We start from the raw sequence: 27,489 nt of genomic DNA, 5'->3' as shown, positions 1-27,489 counted from the left end.
TAGGTGAGGCTGAGAGAGCCCTGATATCACTGAAGAAGAAGAAGAGTTGGTTCTTATATGCCACTTTTCTCTACCCGAAGGAGTCTCAAAGTGGCCTACAGTCGCCTTCCCTTCCTCTCCCCACAACAGACACCCTGTGAGGTGGGTGAGGCTGAGAGAGCCCTGATATTACTGAAGAAGAAGAAGAGTTGGTTTTATATGCCACTTTTTTCTACCCAAAGGAGTCTCAAAGTGGCTTACAGTCGCCTTCCCTTTCCTCTCCCCGCAACAGACACCCTGTGAGGTGGGTGAGGCTGAGAGAGCTCTGAGGAAATTGGGACTGGTTCAAGGTTGCCCAGCATGTATCTTGAAGCATCCGACAGTTGCCTTCCTCTTTCCACAACAGACACCTGATGAGGTAGGTAAGGCTGAGGGAGCTCTGAGAGAATTGGGACAGACCCAAGGTCACCCAGAAGGCCTAATGTATATCAAGAAACAAAAACTGGGGTACACAGTAAATGGAAAATACCAGAAAAAAGCGAGCTGTGTAATTGTGACTCTGAAACTATAGTAAACTATAGTCTTCTCTTTCCTCTCCCCACAACAGACACCCTGTGAGGGAGGTGAGGCTGGGAGAGCTTCTGACAGGACTGCTCAGTCAGAACAGCACTATCAGAGCTGTGACTAGTCCAAGGTCACCCAGCTGGCTGCATGTGGAGGAACAGGAAATCAAACCTGGCTCACCAGATTAGAGGCCGCTGCTCTTAAGAAGGTTGTTTTTATACCCCAATTTCCACTGCCTGAAGGAGCCCTGGAGCATCTTCACATCACCTTCCCTTCCTCTCCCTATCACAGACACCCTGTGAGGTAGGTGGGGCCGAGAGAGCCCCAAGAAAGCTGTTCTGTAATAACAGCCCCAGGAGAACTGTGATTAGCCCAACGTCACCCAGCCGGCTGCATGTTTAGGAGTGGGAATCAAACCCAGCTTGCCACATCAGAAGCTGCCACTCTTAACCACTATGCCACGCTGGCTCAAGGGATCCTTTTCGGTGACTGGCAACTTGCCATGCAAGTCCACGCTGGTTCCACCGTGGAAAGCGACAGGACTTGGCACTGGGTGAGAAATAGGGAGACGAAGAGCCGAGCTCAGGGATCTCCAACACTTTTCTGGGTGCCCGTCAAGCTGTGTGTGTGTGCACGGGGGGTGGGGGAGGGTGGCTTGCCCCGTGGGGTTTTTGACTGGCCATTGGCAATTTGATTGGCCATGCAAATTTGTTAAAAAGTTGCTTTGCCGTCAGCTGCCTTCACGGCGCAAGGATCTCTCCTGTGTAGCTTCTTGAAAATGAATTTGAGGTAGCTGATGAGCGCTTGCAAGTGGCCCAAAGTCAATCAGAGAAATTTTTATCGGGGAGGGGCGCAACGGAATACAAGCGACGGTTTGTACCTTGCCGAAACGTACCTTGCCGAAACTTCCTTTCCCCAACATTTTGTGCAAGACGAAATCATCGATGGTGAACTTTGGCAGATCGGGATGGGGCTCTATCCTTGGTTCAGGGACCGCTGGGTAATCGGGGCTCGGGATGTCTTCTACTGGAGATTCCCAGGAGATGCCTTGAGGTTCTGGGGCACATCGCCGAGCATTAAAAATAGTCTCCGGTTACATTCGAGGTAGAATTTCTGGACCCCCCAAAGTTGTCTCCAGGTCATCGTCAGTGGTGGCTCAATTTTTGTGAGGGGGTGCACTCCCTCTGCCCACCAACTTCCACTTGCTTCTCAATTCCCAGGGAAGTGAATACTCCTTCCTCTTTGACTCTCTGAACACAGAATGGCCAACTGAGCATGCCCGTCCACTGCCATTTTATTGGAGAGCAGATAGATTGGCATCATGCCGACATGGCAGCATCACTTACAGCGCAAACTGGAAGTGACCAAATTGTGTAGGCAGGACGCTCTAGGATTCGCCCCAAACTCTATGGTTAAATTACGATTAAGCAGAAGAGTTTTTTTTCGTGAATCCTAGAGTGCCCTGACCAAACAACGACATTTAATCTTGTTCATGCCAGAAGTGATGTTGTAGCATTGCCAAGATGCCATTCAGGTAGGTTCCCTCCCCCTCTGCAATCTTCCACCCACCTGTCCCGTTAGGGGTTCATGAATTCTTGCAAAAACAACCGTATGAGAGATCAATACCGGCCATGTGCACCTGGCCAGGAAATAAGGAGCGTGAGCAGCTTTGGTGGCAGGGATGGCGAGGAGGTGGCAGGGAAGTAGAGGTGACGGCAACAGAAGATGACTTACACCATTGCCTGGGGAGCCCAGTGGCCAGGGGGGACCTAGCAGGAGGGGAAGTCCTGAGGACAGAGAAAACAGCGCCTCCTTTAGGAGGATTATTGAAGGACAGAATGCAATACCTTTTTTCTCCGCTAGGGGGCCTGGCACAGAAGGGGCCGAAGGAGCGTCTCTGTCGGGGGAGAGAATTTCAAGCGGTCCGTCCCGGGTAATGTGCTCTGGATCACGCAAACTTCGAGCCTGGCGTGTGTATTTATTTCCAGGGAAGGGAGGGAGAGGGCGAGAAAGACGGAGAAGGCAGACTCACATCACAAATGTGTAAACATCAGGCAGTTACAGAATATAAGTGCGGAATTCTCCATATATACTCGTTCCTTGGATTTGTTCTGCAAGCAACGAGAAAAACGTTGGATTTGGAGTTTTAGCCGGAGAAGATCTGCACCTGGGGGGCAGCTGTTATAGCAGGCTTTCTCAACCAGGGTTTCATGAAACCCTGGGGCTTCTGGATCAGAAAGCATGCCCCAGCCCCCTCCGTCGAGCAGCTGCCGATCTGGTGGGGCTTACCCACCTGCTGCGTGCTCTCAATCAGTGCCAGCGCTTCAGCCATGAGCTTCTGGTTGACACCACATAGGTTTGCCACTTTGCTTTGGCACTTGTGATGGACATTCATGGCACAGGCTGCAAAAGAGACACCAAATGAGGGGGAATCAACTGCTGGGGGTCAAAACTACACAAAAGGGATCCGTTGGCCAGGAATAAATGTCCACTTTGGAAGGTGGACCCTAGGGCATTAAACCCCAGTGAAGTCCCTCCCCTCCCCAGGCCCCGCCCTCCTCAAGCCCCGCCCCCCAAATCCCCAGGTATTTCCCAACCCAGAAGCTGCCAACTGACGCTCCAGGCCTGATCCTCAAGGAACAAGAAGGAGAGTGAGATGGGAAGGAAGGGCCGTGGCTGAGTGGTAGAACCTCTGCTTGGTGTGCAGAAGGCCCCAGGTTCGATCCCCGGCATCCCCAGATAAAAGGACCAGGCGGTAGGGGATGTGAAAGAAGGCAGCCTGAGACCCAGGAGGGCGGCTGCCAGTCAGAGTAAGCAAGCCTTGATGGACCTCGAGGGTCTGATTCCACACGTTCATGTGTTCATGAGAGAGAAAGGGGGGCAGATGTGCCCACAGCAGGAGGAGGGACCCGGCATTGTGCTCCCCCCCCCTGGGCGTCCCGCCTGGCCCCGATCCGCCCCTTGCCTCACCGTCGCATTTCAAGCCCTGCCTCGCCAGGCCCCAGAGCAGCGTGCCGCAGTGGTCGCAGAAGGTCGGGCTCTTGTAGTTGTAGACTTTGAAGCGGTGCGGCATGTCGATCTTGAACCGCTCCTTGTGGAACTGCAAGGAAGAGAGCGGACGGGTGAATGCGCACCCCAAGCAGGCGGCCTCCTGCAGGATCTGAACACAGGCCCAGCTGTCGTTAGGACCGAACGCTTCGTCCCCGGGTGAGGAAAGACTAAAAGGCCGGCTCGCTTCCTCTATACGTAGGTGGTTACTTCTGAGGAAGACGTAGCAAGAATAACTTTGGAGAGCCAGCATGGTGTTATGGTTCGGTGGACTCTAATCTGGAGGACTGGGTCTGATTTCCCCACTCCTCCTTCGCACACAGCCATTTGGGCCAGTCACAGTTCTCTCAGAGCTCTCCCACCCTCACCTGCCTCACAGGGTGCCTGTTGCGGGGAGAGGAACGGAAGACGATTGTAAGCCGCTTTAAGACACCTGAGGCCTGCTGGCTGATCTTGGGACATCACAGTTCTCTCAGAGCTCTCTCAGTCCCACCTGCCTCACAGAGTGGCTGTCAAGTTCCTTCACATCACCAACTTCCTGGTCCTTTTACTGGAGATGCTGGTGGCTGAACCTGGGACCTTCTGGGACCTTCTAAATGCAAATCAGAGGCTCTGCCACTGAGCTACAGTCCCTCCCCACGTCATAAAACTACCTGATATTGAATTAGATCCTTGGGCCGTCAAGGTCGGAATTGCCTACTCAGATTGGCAGCTGCTCTCCAGGGTCTCAGGCCGAGGTCTTTCCCATCACCCAGGGATTAGTCCCTTTTTAACTGGAGATGCCGGGGATTGAACCTGGTACTTCCTGCAAGCCAAGCAGCTGCCCTGTCACTGAGCCATGGCTCCTCCCCTGCCGTCTACTGAATCAGACCCTTGGTCTGTCACGATCAATATTGTCTACTCAGACAGGCAGTCGCTCTCCAGGGTCTCAGGCCGAGGTTTTTCCCATCACCTGCTGCCTGGTCCTCTCAACCGGAGATGCCGGGGATTGAACCTGGGGCCTTAATTAATTAAATTAATTAAAAATACTGTATTGATCGGCTGCCTCCCATGATACCTGAGGCTTTGCGTCAGTCAGAAACTTACCATGGTTTCTCTGCTGTTGATCGCCGACCCTGTGCACTTCGCAATGACTTTATCGATGCACTTCTTGTGAATGGCAGCATTGCATTCTGGGGAAAGGGAGAAAGCCCCCGGCGGTCAATTGAGGATGACCATTTCAAGCAAGGCAGGAGCGGGGATACAAACTGCGCTGTCACATGTCCTAAATAATGCACTTTCATGCACTCTGCCAATGGGTTTTCTTGTGGGCACTTTCACGCACGCTAAATAATGCACTTTCTATCCACTACTTTAGTTAGTCTTTTAGGTTAGTTTTTTCTTGGATGCTTTAGGATGCTTAGGGCTGATCCTGCGTTGAACAGGGGGTTGGACTAGATGGCCTGTATGGCCCCTTCCAACTCTAGGATTCTATGATTCTATGATTCTAGGTGTTACTGGAGTGTTACTCTTTTCTACTGCTAATGCAGAATAACTTGGCTCCTAGGGAATGTGCAATCAGCTATATCTGAGCTGCAAAAATATCAGCATACTGTGTGTAAAAGGGAGGAAAAAAGCAATATAGTTAAGATGATGAACCAGAGCAGAAACCTAGTGGGCAAAACCCCTTTTCTTCTCTCCCTAAGTAACGTGCAAGATCGACTATAGTAAATAATAAAATTAATAACAATAAAAATAATCAAGCAATACTCAATAAGGCCATTATGTACTAATTACAAATATAATGTAATGGAAACTTACGCCTGCACTGGTAGCCTTGCTTGTTAAGACCCCTGGAATGAAAAGGGAGGGAAAAGCATTAGAACTGTATAGGATCTGTCAGTCATATATATTTAAGAGGAATAAGGCTTTAGGACCCTGAAGAATCCAGTGGAAAATGTCCTCGTTTTCTTTTCCGTAATAAGAACATGAGAGAAGCCATGTTGGATCTGAGCAATGGCCCATCCAGTCTGTGCCACATGGTGGCCAGAATCCAGGTGTTATCAGTTCACCAGCAGGGCCATAAGAACATAAGGGAAGCCATGTTGGATCAGGCCAATGGCCCATCCAGTCTAACACTCTGTGTCGCACAGTGGCCAAAACCCAGGGGGTCATCAGGAGGTCCACCAGTAGGGCCGTAATTACGTAAGGGAAGCCATGTTGGATCAGGCCATAAGAACATAAGTGAAGCCATACTGGATCAAGTCAATGGCCCATCCAGTCCCATACTCTATGTTACAAAGTGGTCAAAACCCAGGTGCTATCAAGAGGTCCGGTCTACCAGTGGGGCCAGAACTCCAAAAGCTCTCCCACTGTTGGCCCCCAAGCACCTAGGGCAGTTCCGCACATTGAAAAAAATAATGTTTTGCCAGCAAAATGGCGTAATGCTACAAAAAAACATGCCTCCGGCTATTCCTCACCTTCTGGCTCTCTTGCTTTCATCTGCTACCTTCTTGCGCTTCTTACACTCTGCTTGAAATGGTGGAAGAGAGCAACATGCTTTACATGCGCCTCTCCACCACCTGTCAATCAAGCCAGGCAGTCAATCACCTTTCTCCATGTTTTAAAGGGCCCGCGATGGCAGCTAGTAAAACTTCTCTATTGAAACACCTATGCATCTAATCATAGATGCATAGTGCTTTTTATAAAGACATCCCTTATGGAATAACGAGCCTTGAATCTTTTAACAATTAATCTCACTCCCAATTTTGGGGGGGTTGGGGTGGACTTTAGAGAGGCATGCTTTGTGTTTTAACTGGGGAAATTTTTTTTTTTGCTTTGCCTGCACCATTTATTGCCTATTCGTTGCTCCAGGCAGTATGCTTTAGAAACAAAAACAAAACCCATCCCCGGGAGAAGGGAGAGGGAGGTGGGTATGAGGGCGGGAATTGGAGGTGGAGATAGTGCTTCTTCAGCTCCACACATTTCCTTAGCGTGCTGCTAAGGCCTGCGGGTTGCTCTCCTCTACCTTGCGCTTTTTAGTTGCGGGAATTCATTTTATGCGATTCCCCAGCTAACGCTTTACAATGGAGGATGTAGCTACCGGTTTGCTGCTTGGACAATGGATGTTGGCGATGTCATGCAAAACACCAAAACTATAGCGTCTGCATAAGGTGAGTATTTCACTATATCTATAGGGTGCAGAATGGCCCCAAGAATACAGAGCATCACTGCCCCAGAGTGCTCCATCCACACCTTGTGTCTGATAGCCATTCACAGACTCTGCTCCACAGATTTCTCTAATCCCCTCCTGATGCTGTCTCTGCTTGTTGCTGCTACCACTTTCTGGTGGTGGTAGAACATGCTGCTGAGTTGTAGCTGACTCATGGCCACACTGTAGGTCCTTTCAAGGCAAGAGACAGTCAGAGGTAGCTTCTCATAGAATAATAGAGTTGGAAGGGACCTCATGGGTCATCTAGTCCAACCCCCTGCACTATGCAGGACACTCACATCCCAATCACTCATGCCCTGCCTCTCCATCGCGGCCTTGGCCTTCCTTGGTGGTCTCTCATCCAGGTCCTAACTAGAACTGACCCTGCTTAGCTTCCAAGATTTGATCAGATGTGACTAGCTAGAGCCACCCTGGGTGAACGGACAGCAGGCCGAGAGAAACTCCTCCCCCCCAAGACCTTACCAGACAAACTCATGACAGACGGAGCAGAACGTGGGTTGCGGGAAGAAGGTGGCCGTGAACTCATGACATTTGACGTTGTGGATCTTGGCTTGCTTGATGGCTCCTCGGCGCTGGTGCAGAGAGAAAAAGCCTTCCTTTTCGCAATCAATGAATTTGGGAGCGTCTGGAATGAACGCAAAGAGAGCAAAGTCAGGGCTGGGTGAAGAAATCCTGCGGTCGCGCCTAGACCAAAATAACACTATTTAAATTTTTAAAAACTGTACATGCTCTGCCAGTCATTAGGAACACTTCCTAAAAAGGTCTCGGGGCTGAGTGATATCATCTGAGGGTCTAGGTCAGGGGCAGCCAAACGGTGGCTCTCCAGAGGTCAGTGGACTACAATTCCCATGAGCGCCTGTTGGCAGGTGCTCATGGGAATTGTAGTCCATGGACCTCTGGAGAGCCACCGTTTGGCCACCCCTGGTCTAGGTGGTAGACTCCTGTTGGACTATCCTGGAGATTTTCACACAACCATTCTAAACGGGGCATTACGAGAGCCAGCTTGGTGTAGTAGTTAACACTGGCAGCCTCTAATCCGTGGCGCCGGGTTGGATTCCCTTCTCCTCTTCCACATGCAGCCAGCTGGGTGACCATGGGCCAGTCACGGTTCTCTCAGAGCTCTCTCAGCGTCACCTACCACCCAGGCAGGGAGAAAATGGCTACTTTGAATGCTGGATCCGAATGGTATTGTACCCCATTGAAGTCCCTCTCCAAACCTTGCTGTCCTCGGGGTCCACCCCCTCCCCCCAAATCTCCAGGTGGTTCCCGACCAAGAGTTGGCAACCCGACAGCTCCGTGCAGGATCAGCCTAAGTCATCCCTGACAAGGGCTTGTCCAGCCAATGCTTGGAGCTCGCCATCCCTCCTGGGCCAAGGGTACTGTCAAAGTCCTTCCCAATCTGGATTGATTTTATGCTCCCCTAAGGCAGGGATCCTCAACCTGTGGTCGTCCAGATGTTCATGGACTACAATTCCCATGAGCCCCTGCCAGCATTTGCTGGCAGGGGCTCATGGGAATTGTAGTCCATGAACATCTGGACGACCACAGGTTGAGGATCCCTGCCCTAAGGGATGGGTCTGGCTCAACCCAAGCCTGGGAGATGGGGAAGGGCAGGCTCCAGGACTCACGTCAAGCAGAGAAATTGGCAGTAGCGTTACTTGCCTCTGGTTTCCAGGAAATATTTTGCATTCATTAACATCCTCCCCTGGGGTGTCAGTTCTAGCTAAAAAAGGGAAAAGAGAGGGTATTTTTTTTAAAGAAGAAAGAAGAAAAAAAGCAAGAGTGATTTTGACACAATCAGCAAATGATCCTTTTGGGAAGAGTCAGCAAAGGAAAAACCTATTAATGATCTCAGGGGTGATGCAAAGGAAAGACACATCCCCCGGCCCCCCGGCCCCCCGAGCATTACACTGAGTTTACCATTTGGGAAGAAGCAGCAGCATTTATTTTTTGTACCCAAATATTTACTACTCAAAGGAGTCTCAAAGCAGCTGACAATTGTCTACCCCAAGGCACCCTGTGAGGGAGGTGAGGCTGAGAGAGCTCTGAGAGAACAGTGACTAGTCCAAGGCCACTCAGCTGACAGCATGGGGAGGACTGGGGAATCAAACCCGGCTCTTCAGATTTGAGGCTATCACTCTTAACCACTTAAGCCTAAGAACATGAGAAGCCATGTGGGATCAGGCCAATGGCCCCTCCAGTCCAACACTATGTCACACAGTGGCCAAAATCAAGGTGCCATCAGGGAGGTCCACTAATGGGGCCATGAGAACATAAGAGAAGCCATGTTGGATCAGGCCAATGGCCCATCCAGTTCAACACTCTGTGTCTCACAGTGGTCAAAACCCAGGTGCCCCCAGGAGGTCCACCAGCAGGGCCATAAGAACATGAGAGAAGCCATGTTGGATCAAGCCAATGGCCCATCCAGTCCAACACTCTGTGTCTCACATTGGCCAAAATCCAGGTGCCCTCAGGAGGTCCACCAGCAGGGCCATAAGAATATGAGAGAAACCATGTTGGATCAGGCCAATGGCCCATCAGTCTAACACTCACAGTGGTCAAGCCCCAGGTGCCAACGGGAGGCTCACCACCAGGACCAGATTAAACCCAGAAGCCCTCCCACTGCTGCCCTCCTCAAGTACAACCTTCTTGCCAGTTGCCCGGCTCTGCCAACCCTGCAGTCCATGAATATCTGGAGAGCCATAGTTTGGCCATCCTCTAGGAAGACTTCAGACCCAACTTGAAAGTTGGCAATTCAGCTTCCAGGACATGTAGAACATCCTCCCCCAGGGGGCAAATAATAATTCTTCGGGACTGTTATGGGAAAGCAACATGATGGGGAAGGATGAAGTCTCCTTTTCCCAGGAGTGGAGTTTTCGGTCAGCAGGAAGCTTGCAAATACACGTGGATCACATGGATGGGGTGTCGGAGTGAACATGCCTGGACATTGGGGAGAGGGGTTACATCACTCAAGGTATATATAGGTGTTATGTCCCTGAATGGAATGCCTCTTTTTCTCTTAACCTTTGTCCTCTCCTTCACTCCACATGGCCTTCCAAGTCTCTGGAGGTCTCTCCTGTACAGGCAATGACCTCACACTCCCATATATGGGTGTATGGGAGGAGGTGCAAGGGTCAACAAGGGAAGAGGTCCCAAAACAAACTCTAAGACAAAGGGAAGAGGCCACGGGGACAGAAGGAAATGGAGTTGAGAAGAAAAAAAAAAGGAGAGTACTGGTAATTGGAGACTCCCTGCTAAGAGGAATGGATCGCCACGTGGCTGGGCCCGACCCCCTAACCCGAGAGGTGTGTTGCTTGCCAGGGGCGAAAATTAAAGATGTTTCAGAAAGGCTGCCCAAACTCCTCAAATCTACGGATCGCTACCCATTTGTGATGGTCCATGTGGGGACGAATGACATGTCCCTGAATACCATCGCTCCTATTAAAAAAGACTATCAAGATCTGGGGAGGAAGCTCAAGCAAATGGGGGCACAAGTGGTATTCTCTTCAATCTTGCCTGTCAAGGGAAGAGGAATGCGTCGGGAGAGGAAGATAATGGAGGTGAATCACTGGCTGCGTAGTTGGTGCCGGCAGGAGAGATTTGGTTTCTGGGACCATGGGATAGGCTTTCTTGAGGAAGGCCTACTAGCACCTGATGGACTGCACTTATCAAAACTGGGGAAGAATGTGTTTGGCAGGAACCTGGGGAGATTCATCAGGAGAGCTTTAAACTAAAGCCACTAGGGGAAGGAGACGATCAACATAGGGAGTGTATGGAAGGAAAACTATCGGAGGCAGCCCAACCGGCAAGGCCAGCTCATAGGGAACCAAAAGTAAAAGGATTCAGATGTCTTTATACTAACGCCCGAAGCATGGGCAATAAAAAGGAAGAGCTGGAACTTCTCATGCTGATGGAAAGGTATGATCTAGTAGGCATCACAGAAACTTGGTGGAATGATTCTCATGACTGGAATGTAATGGTGGATGGATATGAACTGTTCAGAAAAAACAGAATAGATCGAAGAGGTGGAGGAGTGGCACTGTATGTGAGGAAAGGGCTTACCTGTCAGGAAATTCTAGTGAAGGAGAGCATATCTACAGTGGAAAGCATCTGGGTGAAAATAAGCGAGGGGAAAACAAACAGTGTGGTGGTTGGTGTCTGCTACCGACCGCCTGACCAACGAGAGGATGTGGATGCTGCACTTTGTGAGCAGCTTGAGAAAATATCCAAACGGCAGGACCTTGTCATCATGGGTGACTTCAATTTCCCAGATGTGTGCTGGGAAACAAACTCTGCGAAGCGTCCTCAGTCATGCAAGTTTCTGACCTGCCTGGCTGACAATTTCATTTATCAAATGGTAGATGAACCCACAAGAGGTTCAGCCATACTGGACTTAATACTGACCAACAGGCAAGAGTTGGTGGATGAGGTGAAGGAGGTGGGGACCCTAGGGGGAAGTGACCATGTCCTCATAGAATTCCTTTTGAGATGGGGAGCCAAGGAAGCTTGTAGCCAGACGCGGATGTTGGATTTTCGTAGGGCAAACTTTAATAAACTCAGATACATGATGAGTGTCATACCATGGACAAGAATGCTGGAAGGGAAGGGAGCATGTGAAGGGTGGGCGCTACTCAAACAAGAGCTATTGCATGCTCAATCAATGACTATTCCAGAAATACGAAAACACTGCAGGAGCTCTAAGAAGCCTATTTGGATGAACAGAGAACTTCAAGAGGAACTAAGAAAGAAAAGGAAAATGTTCAGGAAATGGAGGGAAGGACAGAGCTCTAAAGAAGAGTACCTACAGGTTACTAGGCACTGTAGATCAATCATCAGAAAGGCCAAAGCTGAGAGTGAGCTAAGATTGGCCAGGGAAGCCCATTGTAACAAGAAAAGATTTTTCAGTTACGTGAGGAGCAAACGTAAAGTAAAGGAGGCAATAGGCCCGCTGTTGGGTGCGGATGGACAAACTCTAACGAAAGATGCAGAGAAAGCAGAAAGGCTTAGTGCCTATTTTACATCTGTTTTTTCCCACAGGTCTAAGTGTTTAGGCACATCTAGAGATGGCTGTAGCCAAAGGATAGTGTCTGGGTGGCAGGTTAACATGGATAGAGAGGTGGTCGAGAGGCATTTAGCTGCACTGGATGAGTTCAAATCCCCTGGTCCAGATGAAATGCACCCAAGAGTACTCAAAGAACTTTCCAGAGAACTTGCACAGCCCTTGTCCATCATCTTCGGAACCTCTTTAAGGACTGGAGATGTCCCGGAGGACTGGAAAAGAGCAAACGTTATTCCAATCTTCAAAAAAGGGAGGAAGGATGACCCGGGAAACTACAGACCAGTGAGTCTGACCTCTGTTGTGGGGAAGATAATGGAGCAGATATTAAAGGGAGCGATCTGCAAACATCTGGAGGACAATTTGGTGATCCAAGGAAGTCAGCATGGATTTGTCTCCAACAGGTCCTGCCAGACCAACCTAGTTTCCTTTTTTGACCAAGTAACAGGTTTGCTGGATCGGGGAAATTTGGTTGATGTCATTTACTTGGATTTTAGTAAAGCTTTTGACAAGGTTCCCCATGATGTTCTGATGGATAAGTTGAAGGACTGCAATCTGGATTTTCAGATCGTTAGGTGGATAGGGAATTGGTTAGAGAACCGCACTCAAAGAGTTGTTGTCAATGGTGTTTCATCAGACTGGAGAGAGGTGAGTAGCGGGGTACCTCAGGGTTCGGTGCTCGGCCCGGTACTTTTTAACATATTTATTAATGATCTAGATGAGGGGGTGGAGGGACTACTCATCAAGTTTGCAGATGACACCAAATTGGGAGGACTGGCAAATACTCCGGAAGATAGAGACAGAGTTCAACGAGATCTGAACACAATGGAAAAATGGGCAAATGAGAACAAGATGCAATTTAATAAAGATAAGTGTAAAGTTCTGCATCTGGGTCAGAAAAATGAAAAGCATGCCTACTGGATGGGGGATACGCTTCTAGGTAGCACTGTGTGTGAACGAGACCTTGGGGTACTTGTGGATTGTAAACTAAACATGAGCAGGCAGTGTGATGCAGCGGTAAAAAAGGCAAATGCCATTTTGGGCTGTATCAACAGAGGCATCACATCAAAATCACAAGATGTCATAGTCCCATTGTATACGGCACTGGTCAGACCACACCTGGAGTACTGTGTGCAGTTCTGGAGGCCTCACTTCAAGAAGGACATCGATAAAATTGAAAGGGTACAGAGGAGAGCGACAAAGATGATCTGGGGCCAAGGGACCAAGCCCTATGAAGATAGGTTGAGGGACTTGGGAATGTTCAGCCTGGAGAAAAGGAGGTTGAGAGGGGACATGATAGCCCTCTTTAAGTATTTGAAAGGTTGTCACTTGGAGGAGGGCAGGATGCTGTTTCTGCTGGCTGCAGAGGAGAGGACACGCAGTAATGGGTTTAAACTTCAAGTACAACGATATAGGCTAGATATCAGGAAAAAGTTTTTCTCAGTCAGAGTTGTTCAGCAGTGGAATAGGCTGCCTAAGGAGGTGGTGAGTGCCCCCTCACTGGAAGTCTTCAAGCAAAGGTTGGATACACACTTTTCTTGGATGCTTTAGGATGCTTTGGGCTGATCCTGCATTGAGCAGGGGGTTGGACTAGATGGCCTGTATGGCCCCTTCCAACTCTATGATTCTATGATTCTATGATTCTATCTTCTTAAATGGGATGCCTCTTTCTGTCATATCCAGGGAGCTTTCCGCTGTCCACTTTGTCCTATCCCTCTCTACACATGGCCTTCCATGGAGAAACATGTCTCTGCATGTCTCTCCTATAGATAAAATGGCCTTCTTGTTTCTCACACATGGTTTCGCTTGGTGCAGTGGTTAGGAGTGTGGACTTCTAATCTGGCGAGCCGGGTTTGATTCTGCACTCCACTGCAAGATCTGCAGCGTGCATAACTGAGCAGAATATAAAGGGTGCCCTGCAGGGGGCATTAGACAGGATGTATATTTAGCACAGATAGAATGATTTTCAAATTATCTCCTCCAGTGACCTGCTGTTTGAGCACACTTCCCCGCTTGCCTCCAAAACAGGTGCTGAACAGACGGAATGACTGCAAACAACAGCTAGCTAGATAGTTAGGTCTCTCCTCTCCTCCTTCTCTACATAGTTGTTTCTCTCCTGAATAAAACCGATTTTATTCTTGAAGCCTCCCGGTGCTCGGCTCGCTCTACATTCTCAAACTCTGCCAACTGTTTTATGGGCTCGTGAGGATCCGAGTCCTTTGTCTAACCATGAGTTTTCAAAAATCAATTTAGCCATCTGTGAGATTCAGCACATTTCAGGCCCCCTGATTATCTTATTAGGCCAGTAGCGGGAAAACAGTATGCATGTCTGGCAGCATTCAGCAAAACCATGCTGGGATCAACACAGAACACTCCATTGACGTATTATATTTCTCGATGAATTTGGGAAGAAACTTCCCCACTGGGGCATTCCATCATTCAATTCCCCGGGTCCGTTATTATCTCATACTCCCAATGGACAGTTCTTTCTTAGCAAAAGCCATTACAGCATCATCTCTCACCCTGTTATGGAAGCCAGGGGTTTCAGTTTTGCAGGATCGATCACTATGAACATGATGCATTGCCTACTTGGAGAACTGCAAACCGCTTTTACAGCAACCTCGACCTGTTCCTCATCCCCCCCCCAAAAAAAACCAACTGTAATTTTGCCTCGTGGTACATCACGTTCATAATTTCATCTGGGATCATCCTCAGACTGTTTTGCTACTCTAAGAAAAGGAGCAAGGGTTCCACACACGTGTGAGGAAAAGCACCTCTGATCCCTCCCAAGGGTTTGTGGGTTTTGTCTAGTAACAGACACATTTCGTCTTGCAGGGGTGACTACATGGGCTTCTCAGACGACAGGCCTCTTATAATCCTCAAAGTTAAAGGGTGGAATGGGAGACTTGGGCCCATTCCGCACACATAGGATAATGCACTTTCAATGTGCTTTGGCACCTCTAAAGTGCATTGAAAGTGCATTATCTATTGTGTGCAGAATAGGCCTTGGTGCCTTGTGAGGACCTGTATCAGTAGAGAAATTGAAAGAGAACCAGCTTGGCGTAGTGGTTAAGAGCGGCGGCTTCTAATCTGGACAACCGGGTTTCATTCCCCATTCCTTCTCCACATGCAGCCAATGGGGTACCTTGGGCTAGGCACAGTTCTCTTAGAGCTCTCTCCACTCCACCTATCTCACAGGGTGTCTTTTGTGGGGAGACTGTGTCTCTCCAAATGTCCATGGACTACAATTACCATGAGCCCCTGCCCGCACTTTGTATCCCTGCCAACATAATTGTAGTCCAGGGACATAATTGTAGTCCAGGGATAGAACCTTTTCTGTTCTTTTTTGAAGGGTGCTGGGATCAAGTGGGTGTGTTTATTTCTGGAGAGGTGTCTGATTGGCTGCTGGAGATTTGACTGGCTGTGGGCAGACTTTTCTAAACATCTCTTTGGCAGCCGCTGGCATCACAACACAAGGTGCAGTTGAAGGTGAGCTGTGGCAACCATTTCTTGGCTGGCTCCTCCTCCTTTGGCAGCCATTTTCTGTCTGGCCCCTCCTCCTGCAGCAGCCATTTCCTGACTGTGCCCATCATACTACGTCAGGATTCTATAGATAATCAGAGTCTGAAAACAGTTTGGCAACCCTAGTTTCACGGCTCCAACGCTTACCCAGATTTCCGTCTTCCCGTTATTCTTTTTACACTTCTCCGCCACCGTGTTGAGTTCGACCGTCGTCTCGGAGACCATCTCGGCGCTCTTGTCCTTCACGATGATGTGCATGACCCGACCCTTGTGGATGTGTGCATCGAAAGTGCTGTTCCAAGGGGGGTACATGGTGGGCTTCTTCTGAAGGTACCCTTGGCCATTCTCTAGGATCAAAAATGTTGCTATTGTAATATTATTATGATGTTATTATTCCAGCATTCTGCAGACGGTTGGACTAGGTGACCCTGGAGGAACCTTCCAATTCTATGATTCTATGAAGAAGAAGAAGAAGAAGAAGAAGAAGAAGAAGAAGAAGAAGAAGAAGAAGGAGGAGGAGGAGGAGGAGGAGGAGGAGGAGGAGGAGGAGGAGGAGGAGGAGGAGGAGGATCTTATATGGCACTTTACTCTATCAGAAAGAGCCTCAAAGCGGCTTACATTCACCTTTCCTTTCCTCTCCCCAAGTATAATAGTAATAATAGATGTGGTGATTAAGAGTGGCAGCCTTTAATCTGGAGAGTAGGGTTTGATTCCTCGCTCCTCCACATGCAACAAGCTGGGTTCCCTTGGGCTTAAAATCCCCCAAATATTATTCTCTATGGCAGGGGTAGTCAAACTGCGGCCCTCCAGATGTCCATGGACCACAATTCCCAGAAGCTTCTGGGAATTGTAGTCCATGGACATCTGGAGGGCCGCAGTTTGACTACCCCTGCTCTATGGTATGACCAGGCACAAATCTACCACAGACCAACACAGCTACTCTCAGAAATCTCTGTTGATCTCTGTTGTCTGGAGACCACTGGTAATTTCAGGAGATCTCCCAGTCCGGATCTGCAGATCTCTCAGGCTGGCAACCCTAGGTTTAGTGGTAGTGGCTTGTATCTAACAAGATCTGTGATGGGGACACACTGAATGGGACATTCCTATCTCCCACCACTGTTGTAGCTCACCACACCTCCTGAAATGCTACTCGCACAATTCACGGGGACCTCCTCAAACACTAGAGAGGGGGTCTACAGTACGTGGGGGGAAAAACCAGTGGAAATCACCCCCTCCGTTATCTGAAACATCCTGTCAGTGATGGAAAACGACCTCAGGATACAAGTCAATATTTTAATCAGTGTTATTGGTTTTAATGCACTGGAACGTACGTAATAGTGTCGTCGTTTGCTATTTAAAGAGCTTTTTGGGGAGAAGCAGCCATCAAGGACCCTCAGTGGATAATGTAACAAGTAGCCCTCAACATGCAGAGAGCAACAAACACAAAGGACTCACAACTGGACGAACTGAGCAGACTTACGATCTAAATCACGTATCAAAAATGCAAAGGCCCTTTCATTGGAATAATGGAGGTGCAGAAGTCGGGTGGCTCAGAGGGCCTGGTTCCCGCTGGAGACCAGTTGCCAACTCCAGATTGGCAACCACCTGGAGATTTGGGAATGGAGTGTGAGGAGGCCAGGCCATGGAGTCCATCCTTCAAAGCTTCAGTTTTCTCCAAGGAAATGATCTCTGCTGTCTGGAATTGTGCTGTAATTCTGGGGGATCCCCAGGTCCCACCTGGAGGTTGGCGACCCCTAATGTGAAGCCTGGACAGAGTGATGTTTCGGGAAAGGAGGGACCTCAGTGGGTTACATAGAGCCCATCTTCCGAAGCTGCTATTTTCTCCAGGAAAAACAGATCTCTGTAGCCTGGAGCTGTAATTCTGGGGGAACCCCTGATCCTGCCTGGAGGTTGGCATCCCTAAGGGTGTCCAAGTCTCAAATTCCAGTGGGATGCCTCCCATTGGCCGCTTCAGTTCTCTGCCACAACTTTAGTATCGCAAAAGGGGCAGGAATTGGTGTCATTCCGATGCGGTGACATCACTTCCTGCGCCTACCAGAAGTGACATCATCCCATTGGCCAAAGCTCTAGGATTACATCAACACTCTATTGCAAACCCAGAGCTTCAGGAGATCCTAGCGTGTCACCCAAACACAATGATGTTGCTTCTGGAAGAGATGTCGTAGTGTTGGAGCCACGCCAGGAACTGCCACCGCAAGCCAGACGACACAAGCTAAGCCGTGGCAACCACACTTCCTCCCTCCTTGGGCAAGCGCTGAGCCCATTCTAGGGCAGTTTCCACATCCCTGTTCACCCACATGATCCTCACTTGACGTCTGCTGTGACAGGTGCTAGCTTGATGTAGCCTTTTACTGTCTAGGCCTTTGAGTCCATCCAGAGCTGAGCTGTCTGTGCCTCGCCATGGGGCTACAGAACCCGGGTCATGCGGCACGCAAAACAGGGGCTCCCCCACTGAGTCATGCGCCATTTCCCATCGTCAGTCAAGCATGACTGACTGATTTCCACCTACTATTTGCAGACTTCACAAGGTAACAAGAGCCCTCTTGACCCCCCCCAAAAAAATCAACATGTGTTTTGTGGCCCTCTTAAAGACGGGTGACATTCAGAAAAGACAACTGCTGCATTTTCATGAGACGAACAAAAGGGAAGGGATGGCGCACGGTTTTGAAGATTAACGGGAAGAAGATGAGATTACAGACAAAAGTGGGACGTCAAATTTTTGTTGTTGCTATGAGCATGGTGGAACGGATAAGTAAGTTGATTTATATCCATTGTATGTAAAATCATAGAATCATAGATGGCTTTCAAGCCTCTGTTTAAAAATCTCCAAAGGTGGAGAACCCACCACCTCCCGAGGAATCCTGTTCCACTGAGAAACCGCTCTGACTGTCAGGACCTTCTTCCAGATGTTGAGACAGAATTTCTTTTGAATTAATTTCATCCCATTCGTTCTGGTCTGTCCCTCTGGGGCAAGAGAGAACAACTCTGCTCCATCCTCTATATGGCACCCTTTTAAATACTTGAAGATGGTTATCAGATCCCCTCTCAGTCGTCTCCTCTCCAGGCTAAACAGACCAAGCTCCCCCAACCTTTCTCCATACGTCTTGGTCTCCAAACCCCGCACCCTCTTTGTTGCCCTCCTCTGGACACGCTCCAGTTTCTCTACATCCCTCTTCAACTGGGGTGCCCAAAACTGAACACAGAATCTGTTGTTTCTTTCTTCTATAGGTAGTTGAATATTTTCCCTTTGGGTTTGGGATTCCCAACCAAGGGGCTGCGGTCCCAGAGGAGTCCATGAGAATTCCAGAGGGGGTCCACAGTATTTCCCCTCCTGTCTTAATGTACTCAGCCACAAGCTAGGGAACCGGACTCTGCTTCTCTCCACTGCTCTCCACCCCCTCCCCTCAAGCATGAGTTCTCTCGTGGTTTCTGCACCTGGAAGAAGCCAGAGCCTGCACACCTACTTCTGCCTTAAACTGTGTCCTCCTCCCCCAGTTCTCCTTGAGCCTCCCTGCTAAGGTGGGTGCTGATGCCACTTCGGGTGACATGTAACTTCTGGGGACATGGCAGGGAGGCATGGCCAGATGACATCACTGATGAATCATTTAATCCTAGAGTGGGAAGGGGCCACACAGGCCATCTAGTCCCACCCCCTGGTTCAAGGCAGGATCAGCCTCCAGCATCCAGGAGAAGGATCTGTCCAGCTGCTGCTTGAAGACCACCAGTAAGGGGGAGCTCCCCACCTCCTTAGGCAGCTATAGCGCTTTCGTCAGGGAATGCCACAAAGGTGAGAGGATAAAGATCCAGGTGGTCTGTTTGGGCCCAGGTGGGCTTGAAAGGCAAGGGTTTTGTACTTCACAGCATTCAGCAGTTTTCAGAAGGCAGTTTCAGAATTTCTACCCACCTGCCGGCTTTTATACCACCGGCCGCCAGGAGGTTTTCCAAAATGCCTGTGCTTCGAACGAAACCTGCGGAGCTGGTTTGCCAATTTGCCCTGGAAAGCGCAAGACTTTGTAGTTCCGTGTTACAAGAGGGCACGGGGACACTGCCCCCAAAGGCCCAGGAATTTTCCAGGCCACTGTGGAGAATGTGAGCGATGCTGCGCACCCTCCACAAAGCCCACGTCACCCCTCCAGTCCTCTGGCTATTTTCCTAACAAGACACGACGGGGACGTGGGCGAGCGTGTGAAATGCGCAGCGTTCCCTGACCTTTCCCTGCCATGACTGAATGCTTCCCTGCGTCCACCGGGCACTTATTTTTAGCTCGATGGACCTTTCGGATGGCACTTTTGTTATTTGTGTTTTAGGAAGCCAACAACACCAGGGGGAGAAACGTAGCACATCGTCCGCCGCAGCCTCTCAAGGAAAAGGGCCTGGCTCAGTGGTTCTCAACCTTCCTAATTCCGCGACCCTTTAATACCGTTCTTCATGGTGTGGTGACCCCCAACCATCAAATTATGCAAGTGTTCTTTTGCAGAAATTAAACCCAAACTGACCAACGGTGTGAAGATCCATGGTTCATGATTGCATATAAATTTGTTTTTGTTTCTCAGTTCAGTTCTGCCTCTTGTCCCACCGTGCTGATCTCGCTCTTTTCCGCTGCTCCAGACAGACGAATGCTCTAACTCGATCTACCCTACAAGGCTGTTGTGTGGATGGTGCCCCCCCCCCGGCCAAGCTGCTTGCCCTGCCACAACCCCTGAGAAAGGGTCGTTCAACCCCCAAAGGGGTCCCGACCCCCAGGTTGAGAACCACTGGCCTAGCTAAAGGTGACACGGTCACTTTGAATCAGGATCGGGGCCACATCTGCGAGGGGGGAGGCAAAGCCATTTTAGTGTTCAGAAAGGAATGAAGGGGCATATTTTCAGGACCTATGAGGACAACATCCCATCTCATTTGGGGCCCAAAATGACTACATTCACACAGGGCAGGGGTGGCCAGACTGTGGTTCTCCACAGATGTCCATGAACTACAATTCCCATGAGCCCCTGCCAGCTGTGCCACCCGTCTGGCCACCCCTGACATAGGGGGAAGTTAGGGTTGCCAGCTTTGAGTTGGGAAATACCTGGGGATGTGCAGAGGGGGCGGAGCCTGAAGTGGGTGGGGTTTGGAGAGGGACTTCAGTGGGGTACAGGGCCATAGAGTCCACCTTCCAAGGCGGCCATTTTCTCCAGGGGAATTGATCACTTGCTTTCCCGGGAGATCTCCAGGCACTACCTGGAGATTGGCAACCCAAGGGCACAATCACGTTCCGTAGCAGTAGCCAGCTCAGGAACAGCCTCCACAGAACTGTTTCAAGCATCACATTCATGTCCCCCAGAAGTGACGTTGGCATGCCCAAGTCATTGGGGGGTGGGGAACAGGGGGACGCTCTGGCTTTTGGGCAGAACTCCATGGTAGAATTTGCTTCTAACCATAGAGGTTTGCCCCCAAACCAGAGAGTCATCTCCCCTTCCAGGTGATGTCAGCATGATGCATTAAAATGTGACATTCTTCTGGTTTGGGGTAGGTTGGGGTGGCCAAGGTGCATCAGAAAGTGGGGGACCACCCCTGGACCAGTGGACCTGGCCACCCTACTTATATCTGGGATTGTCTGACACCCCTCCACCTTAGACTGAAGCTCTAACTCAGGGGTGACCAAACTGTGGATCTCTAAATATCCATGGACTGCAATCCCAGCATGGTGGCAGGGGCTCATGGTAACTGTAGTCCATGGGCATCTGGAGATCCACAGTATGGCCACCCCTGTTCTAACTGCTGCTGCTAGGCCTAGGTGAGTTATGCAAGTCTGGTGGTATCAGGTGACCCAGTGGTTGCTGTCAATCTCGGCTCAGATGAGTCATCCCTCAAAGGCCGAAGCAACCCTGGAAAGAACCTTGCTCCTCCCCCTGCTTTTTACTCAGAAGCCAAGCCTTGGAACTGTTGTGGTTGCCTAGCAACACCCACAGGGGATTTCTGTTTCTTAAAGCTACAGCACGCCATTTATCAAAATGGTAAGATTTCGTAGTCCCGCCGTATACAGCATTGGTCAGACCACACCTAGAGTACTGTGCGCTGTTCTGGAGGCCTCACTTTAAAAAGAGCATGGATGAATTTGAGAGTATGTAGAGTAAAGAGACAAGGATGATCCAAGGCTTGGGGACCACACCCTAGGAGGAAAGGCTGAGGGACTCCGGAATGTTTGGCCTGAGGAAGAGGAGGTGAAGAGGGGACAGGGTGGCTCTCTTGAAGGATCTGAAAGGTTGTCACTTGGAGGAGGACAGGGAGTGGTTCTTGTTGGTAGCAGAGGAGAGGACCTGCAGTAATGGGTTTAAATGATGCGTAGACCAATATCAGTTTGATATCGGGAAAAACTTTTTCACCATCAGAGCCAGCTTGGTGTTGTGGTTAGGTGTGCGGATTTGTTTCCTGCTCCCCCACATGCAGCCAGCTGGGTAACCTTGGGCTAGCCATAGAACTGATAAAGCTGTTCTAACTGAGCAGTAATATCAGGGCTCTCTCAGCCTCACTCAACTCATGGGGTGTCTGTGGAGGGAAGAGGAAAGGGAAGGTGATTGGAAGTCGCTTTGAGACTCCTTCTGGTAGAGAAAGTGGCATATAAGAATCAACTATTCTTCTTCTTCTAATCCAGAAGTGGGATGGGCTTCCTAAGGAGGTGGGGAGCTCCCCCTCACTGGCAGTCTTCAAACAGTGGCTGGACAGATCCTTCTCCTGGATGCTTGAGGCTGATCCTGCATTGAGCAGGGGGTTGGACTAGATGGCCTCTATCGCTCCTTCGAAATCCCGGATTCAGGGGTTTTTACACGTGCCTCCCCAATTTATTTGTTTAGATTATAACTCAGGGCATATTTCAGGTTGGTAGAAAGTTCTGTCTTGCCCTCTCACAGCTCCAATCACCGACTGGCTTTATCCAGCTTGGCTGTTTAGCTCATTTAGTTATTAATACGGAGACAGGCAAGGACTCGTGGGAGGCGTCCCATTTCCTCCTTTACCCGTATTTCCCCTTCCCCTTTCTCCAAGCCCGTGTAGCCTCTTCCCCTTCTCTTCCAGCCAAAAGCCAACCTATATTTATCTGTCCCTTTCTATTTAGGTCTCCCCCCTCCGGGAAACATCTACCGCAGGAAAACTGTGGTCCACTTGTGTGAATCCTAGAATCCTAGAATCCTAGAGTTGGAAGGGGCCATACAGGCCATCTAGTCCCACCCCCTGCTCAACACAGGATCAGCCCAAAGTGGTGTCAGCCACTGGGCCAGGCCCACTTGGTTGCTTGGTAACTCTAAGGACTAGTGAGGAGGCACCTCACTTCCACCTCTGGCCATGTCCGCATTAGGAGACATTCCTTGTTTTAACCTTGCTTTCAAAAAAGCCAAACTCCGGGGACAGCCAGCTTGTGGCAGTTCACAAAGCTGGGTAAAAACATAAGATGACGAGATTATCGTCTTGCTGATAGAAAGAACAATAAAAAAACAACAATTTAAAATGGCAAGACGGCAACCACAACAATTACTAGACCCCTGGTTCTTCCACTCTCCTGTTCCAGCAGTGTTAAAACTAGGGGCGATGCTAGGCCTGGGGGGGGGGGGAGAGGTGGGGTCCAGCCTATGGCGTGACAGCACTTCCAGAGCAACCTGGACATGGTATCGGTCCTCTCTAGGAATCACTAGAAAATCAATGTTTTTTTCCTAGAGGAGTGACATCACTTCTGGGTTTTCCTGGAAGTGACATCATGCTGCTGCCGCTGTCTCCAGCTGCCTGCCAGGCTAGATCTGGCACCTCTACTTCCAGTGGGAGGGAATAATAGGCAAAATATGGAGAGCTCAAATCTTCTCTCCACGGGTGAAAGAAAAATAGCCCGGGAAAGGCAAAATAAAGCAGGACAAAAGGGGGAAATACTGGTTTTTGTGGGTTTTCCGGGCTGTGTGGTCATGGCCTGAGAGTTTGAGTCCCTGAAAGTCTTGCCAGTAGTGGTGGCCAACATTTTCAGAGGTTGGACATGGCAAGATGGAATCTCTCTGTGCCAAAGTGGGGAGTGTAGAGAAAACTCACCACAGCAAATGGATTCTGGTGGTGAAACCTTTGACAATTCAAGAGGAAAACACTTTATGCTCCTTTCCTCCTGGCCAGTTCACATAGAATCATAGAGTTGGAAGGGACCTCCTGGGTGATCTAGTCCAACCCCCTGCACTGTGCAGGACACTCACAACCCTCTCGCTCCTCCACTGTCACCTGCCACCCCCTTGAACCTTCACAGAATCAGCCTCTCCCTCAGATGGCTCTCCAGCCTCTGTTTCAAAATCTCCAAAGATGGAGAACCCACCACCTCCCGAGGAAGCCTGTTCCACTGAGGAACCGCTCTGTCAGGAACTTCTTCCGGATGTTGAGACGGAATAAAGAATCATAGAGTTGGAAGGGACCTCCTGGGTCATCTAGTCCAGCCCCGTGCACTGTGCAGGACACTCACAACCCTATCGCTTCTCCACTGTAACCACACCCTGTGATCTTTCCTTTGAAAGGAACCATGAGGAGGGAAAAAAACCCACCCCTAACTCAGCGTCATGCACTGCCAGAGCTCTATTACAATCTGCTTCGACCTGCATCCCTTCCTCGCCGCTGTGAATCTAGCTGGCTCGCGCCCATGCCCAGGAGCGCATGCATGCTCAGGTCCGCTTACCGGCTTCCACTGCTTCCTTGACCATCACGGCGCAGTAGGGCTCAATCACGTCCCCTTGGGAAGGCAGGTAGGGGCCGCTGTCGTAGTTCGACAAGCCGATCCGGAGGAAGGGGGACATGGTCGGCGGCTCTGTGTGGGGCAGAAAGGGGACGGTGTCGGTCATGTTCTCAAAAGGCCCAGCTTTGTTTTTATCGCCCCTGGCAGGCCTGAGAATTCAGCCACCTCCCTCTATCCCTCCCGACAGGACTTCCCCCTCTCTCCGTCCCCCCCTCCACCTGCTGAGTTAGCGTAAGTTGGCCACACGGCTGCCGGGCTGCGGGCCAGCCGCGTCGCTTGATTTGTCGGCTCAGCCACATGGCCGCGGGCTCCTGCACTCACCAGGGGCCGCGGCCAGGAAGCAAACCGCATCGACTGGGCTCTGGGAGAAACGGATGGCTGCAGAAGGCGTGAAATGAGATATCGGCCAGGACAGGAGGGGGAAGGCCGTGCCTTGGGGAACTTTGACACACAAAATTCAACCCCAGAGTCAGCAGCGGCTCAGAAAGGGAAGGAGAAAAGCCGAGTCACTTCTGGCTCGCGGCAAAACGCTGCCAAGAAGCCTGAAATTGCAGAAATCGGTCAAATGCCATTCATTAAAATATATAAAATATGTTATTCGCTAGACACCAGGAGTGGTTGAAGGATGTCTGGGGCCTGTAGCTCCAGAGCCAGTGTAAGGATTTACAGGGCCCTAAGTAGAGTACTTTTTCGGTGGGAGTACCCAGATGGGGGGAGACGGGAGTGGAAAGGGGTGTCACTCTGAGTGTCCTTAAAGAGGGAAAAGGGGGAGAAGTGAGGCTATGGCCCTGATCCATGGTGGGGAAGAGGTACCGTGGAGGGCTCCTGGAAGTGCGGGGCCCGTGGCAAATGGATAAACCGGCCCTGCTAGGTACAATCAGCAGAAATGTGTTTTAGCCCTTCTTTCCAAAGCTTCATTGCCAGGCAGCCAAACTAAGCCACGTCAGCTGTGATTCATTCATTCATTCATTCATTCATTCATTCATTCATTCATTCATTCATTCATTCATTCATTCATTCATTCATTCTGCAGTTTTTATCCTGGCGCTCTTCACAACAACTTGTAACAGGTTACAACAGTATACATTAACCCCCCCCCCTTAAAACTGTACAACCCACAAGAGACAAGTAGCAATATCCCCCCCCCCCCAGCCAACTGTCCCAGGCAACTGTCCACCTCAGAGTATGGGGTTTGCTGATGTTCTGGCACTGCTTGAGGAGGGGCCCTCGATCTTCTTGACTCTGACCTCAACCAAAGACCTGGAGCAAGAGCTCCATTTTACAGGCCCTGAGGAACTTTGACAGCTCTGTCAGGGCCCTCAGTTCTCCCGGGAGCTCACTCCACCAGGTTGGGGTCAGGACCCAAAAGGCCCTGGCCATGGTTGAGGCCAGACACACTTCCCTTGGGCCAGGGATTTCTGGATTCCTTTCCTCTAGCATTCTAACTAAATAAAACATGCTATCTTTCCTGGGCATTTCTTAACATATACAATCTGTACGAAATTCACAAAATCGTATATATAGTGGACATCCTGAAATTACATGAACTGCAGCCAAGATTTCCAACTTTGCATAAACATAAATGATTCTTTCATGGCAGCCTCCTTTGTTTACCCTCTAATACAGCAGAGGGTGAAAGCTCTTTGGAAATCCGGATTCTCTAAATTATTTACATAGGCCATGGGAACAACCCTGTTTAGCTTTTCCCTACGACTTAGATGTCTTCTAGTTCTGTTTAGGTCATGTTGCCTTTCTAGGTCTAAAATACTTTGTCTGACAAAAGCCATACAGGCCATCTAGTCCCACCTCCTGCTCAATGCAGGATCAGCCTCAAGCATCCAGGATAAGGATCTGTCCAGCTGCTGCTTGAAGACGGCCAGTGAGGGGGAGCTCCCCACCTCCTGAGGCAGCCCACCCCACTGCTCATCTAGACCTATAGCATCCTAGAATGGGAAGGGGCCATGAAGGCCATCTACTCCCACCCCCTGCTCAATACAGGATCAGCCTAAAGCATCCAGGAGAAGAATCTGTCCAGCTGCTGCTTGAAGACTGCCACTGAGGGGGAGCTTTCCTTGAACCCACGGATTTAACACTCATTCTAGCTGCATCCAAAGAAGTGAACTGTGCTTCGTGAAAGCTTCTCCCCTGCCCCAAAATTGGGTTCGTCTTTAAAGTGCTCCTGGACTCTTGCTCCTTCGTACTGTTGAAGGCAGAAGACTAACATGGCGACCCATCTTGATCTTCCTCAATAATTGTATCGTCTTATTTGTGTGCTTCCTCAGGCAGACCTTTGGAGAGCTGGCATATTGATTTTCTGCACTGATATACAGACTATGGAAAGGATTACGGGCCCCACCGCTCTTCTGTCTGTTGAAAAGATATTTTTTTATGTCACTTCTGTAGCATTTCTTTCTCTGCAGGAAGAAGCCAATGCAGGTGCTGCTTTTGTTGCCATGAACAGAAAACCACTGAGTCAGAGGGGCACATCCGGCCCTGACCCCATGTGTGAGAGTTCAAAACACAAGCCGTCTAACTTAGACGAGTTTGAGCATTTGAAAGTTGCTGCTTCACTGGAATAACAAGAGTGTATTGAATGTTTCATGGACAGAGCTTGAAGTGGCAAGAAATGCTACCTGGAAATGTCAGGCTATAAAGGCATCATTTTACCATATGTGGCGGACTTGTCAGAAGGCAAGGAAATATTGGATTAAAATGAGTTGCAAAATATAATGAAAATTAATTTATATTAGATGTCAAATGTTTGTTATTAAAGATGGTGCCAAGTAACATTAGAATATACAGGGAACTTGTTAAGTATAGGGTAACAGCTGCAAGGATTCTATAAGCATCAAGATGGAAAAAAACGCTTGTGAACTGATCTCACAAGATGGCTGAATATGCAACAATGGCAAAACTTACATATCTGATGCACGACAAACTAACATCAAACTTCAGAAGAAAGTGGAGTCCTATCTTATATATTGACTATATAGATAGGTAAAATGAGATGGAAAGGAATAACTGAGTTATAAAATGTAACAAGTACCCTACCAAGGACGTTTACCTCCCAGCGGTTCTAGTACTTGGGGCTGAATCTAGAAATGGTTCAAAAGCCCAACAAAGTTTAATTCTGGGCATGCATGCAAGTTTATACCAAGAATTAAACTTTGGTGGTTTTAAAGGTGTTGTGGACTTTAGGAGTAGATTATCCTGTTCCGCACAGGACAATCTGGACAATCCAGATGAAAAATAACTCTGAAAGTGCATTATCCAATGTGCGCATAATGGGCCCTGGTCTTCAGGTCCCACCTGGATGTTGGTAGGATCAGAAGCCTACCCTGTAATTGACCAATGCGTGGC

At 49.6% G+C, this 27,489-nt stretch overlaps 1 protein-coding gene across 7 annotated transcripts in view; it reads right to left on the bottom strand.

Moving 5' to 3' along the window:
- The window catches only part of PRKCQ (protein kinase C theta), a 50,922-nt gene that overhangs the window by 12,499 nt on the left and 10,934 nt on the right, over nucleotides 1-27,489 (bottom strand). For 5 of the 7 annotated variants that reach the window (XR_013231435.1, XR_013231434.1, XM_077340316.1 and 2 more), the window contains exons 2-11: nucleotides 24,073-24,201; nucleotides 15,528-15,727; nucleotides 8,465-8,525; nucleotides 7,265-7,427; nucleotides 5,392-5,423; nucleotides 4,678-4,763; nucleotides 3,514-3,643; nucleotides 2,837-2,946; nucleotides 2,391-2,508; nucleotides 1,424-1,599 (exon numbers count right to left, since the gene is read on the bottom strand). Coding sequence is in view for 5 of the 7 variants with exons in the window: in XM_077340313.1 (XP_077196428.1) it covers nucleotides 1,424-1,599; nucleotides 2,391-2,508; nucleotides 2,837-2,946; nucleotides 3,514-3,643; nucleotides 4,678-4,763; nucleotides 5,392-5,423; nucleotides 7,265-7,427; nucleotides 8,465-8,525; nucleotides 15,528-15,727; nucleotides 24,073-24,201 (1,205 nt within the window). In the remaining 2 variants the exon portion in view is untranslated. Of the gene's footprint in view, nucleotides 1-1,423; nucleotides 1,600-2,390; nucleotides 2,509-2,836; nucleotides 2,947-3,513; nucleotides 3,644-4,677; nucleotides 4,764-5,391; nucleotides 5,424-7,264; nucleotides 7,428-8,464; nucleotides 8,526-15,527; nucleotides 15,728-24,072; nucleotides 24,202-24,450; nucleotides 25,163-27,489 lie in introns of those variants that run through there. The other 2 variants (XM_077340317.1, XM_077340314.1) reach the window with 2 other exon arrangements.

Source organism: Paroedura picta, chromosome 5, assembly GCF_049243985.1.
Source record: "Paroedura picta isolate Pp20150507F chromosome 5, Ppicta_v3.0, whole genome shotgun sequence".
NCBI classification, from domain to species: domain Eukaryota; kingdom Metazoa; phylum Chordata; class Lepidosauria; order Squamata; family Gekkonidae; genus Paroedura; species Paroedura picta.
The sequence above is the reverse complement of the archived record's forward strand: the minus strand, read 5'-3'. Positions and strand labels throughout refer to the sequence as shown.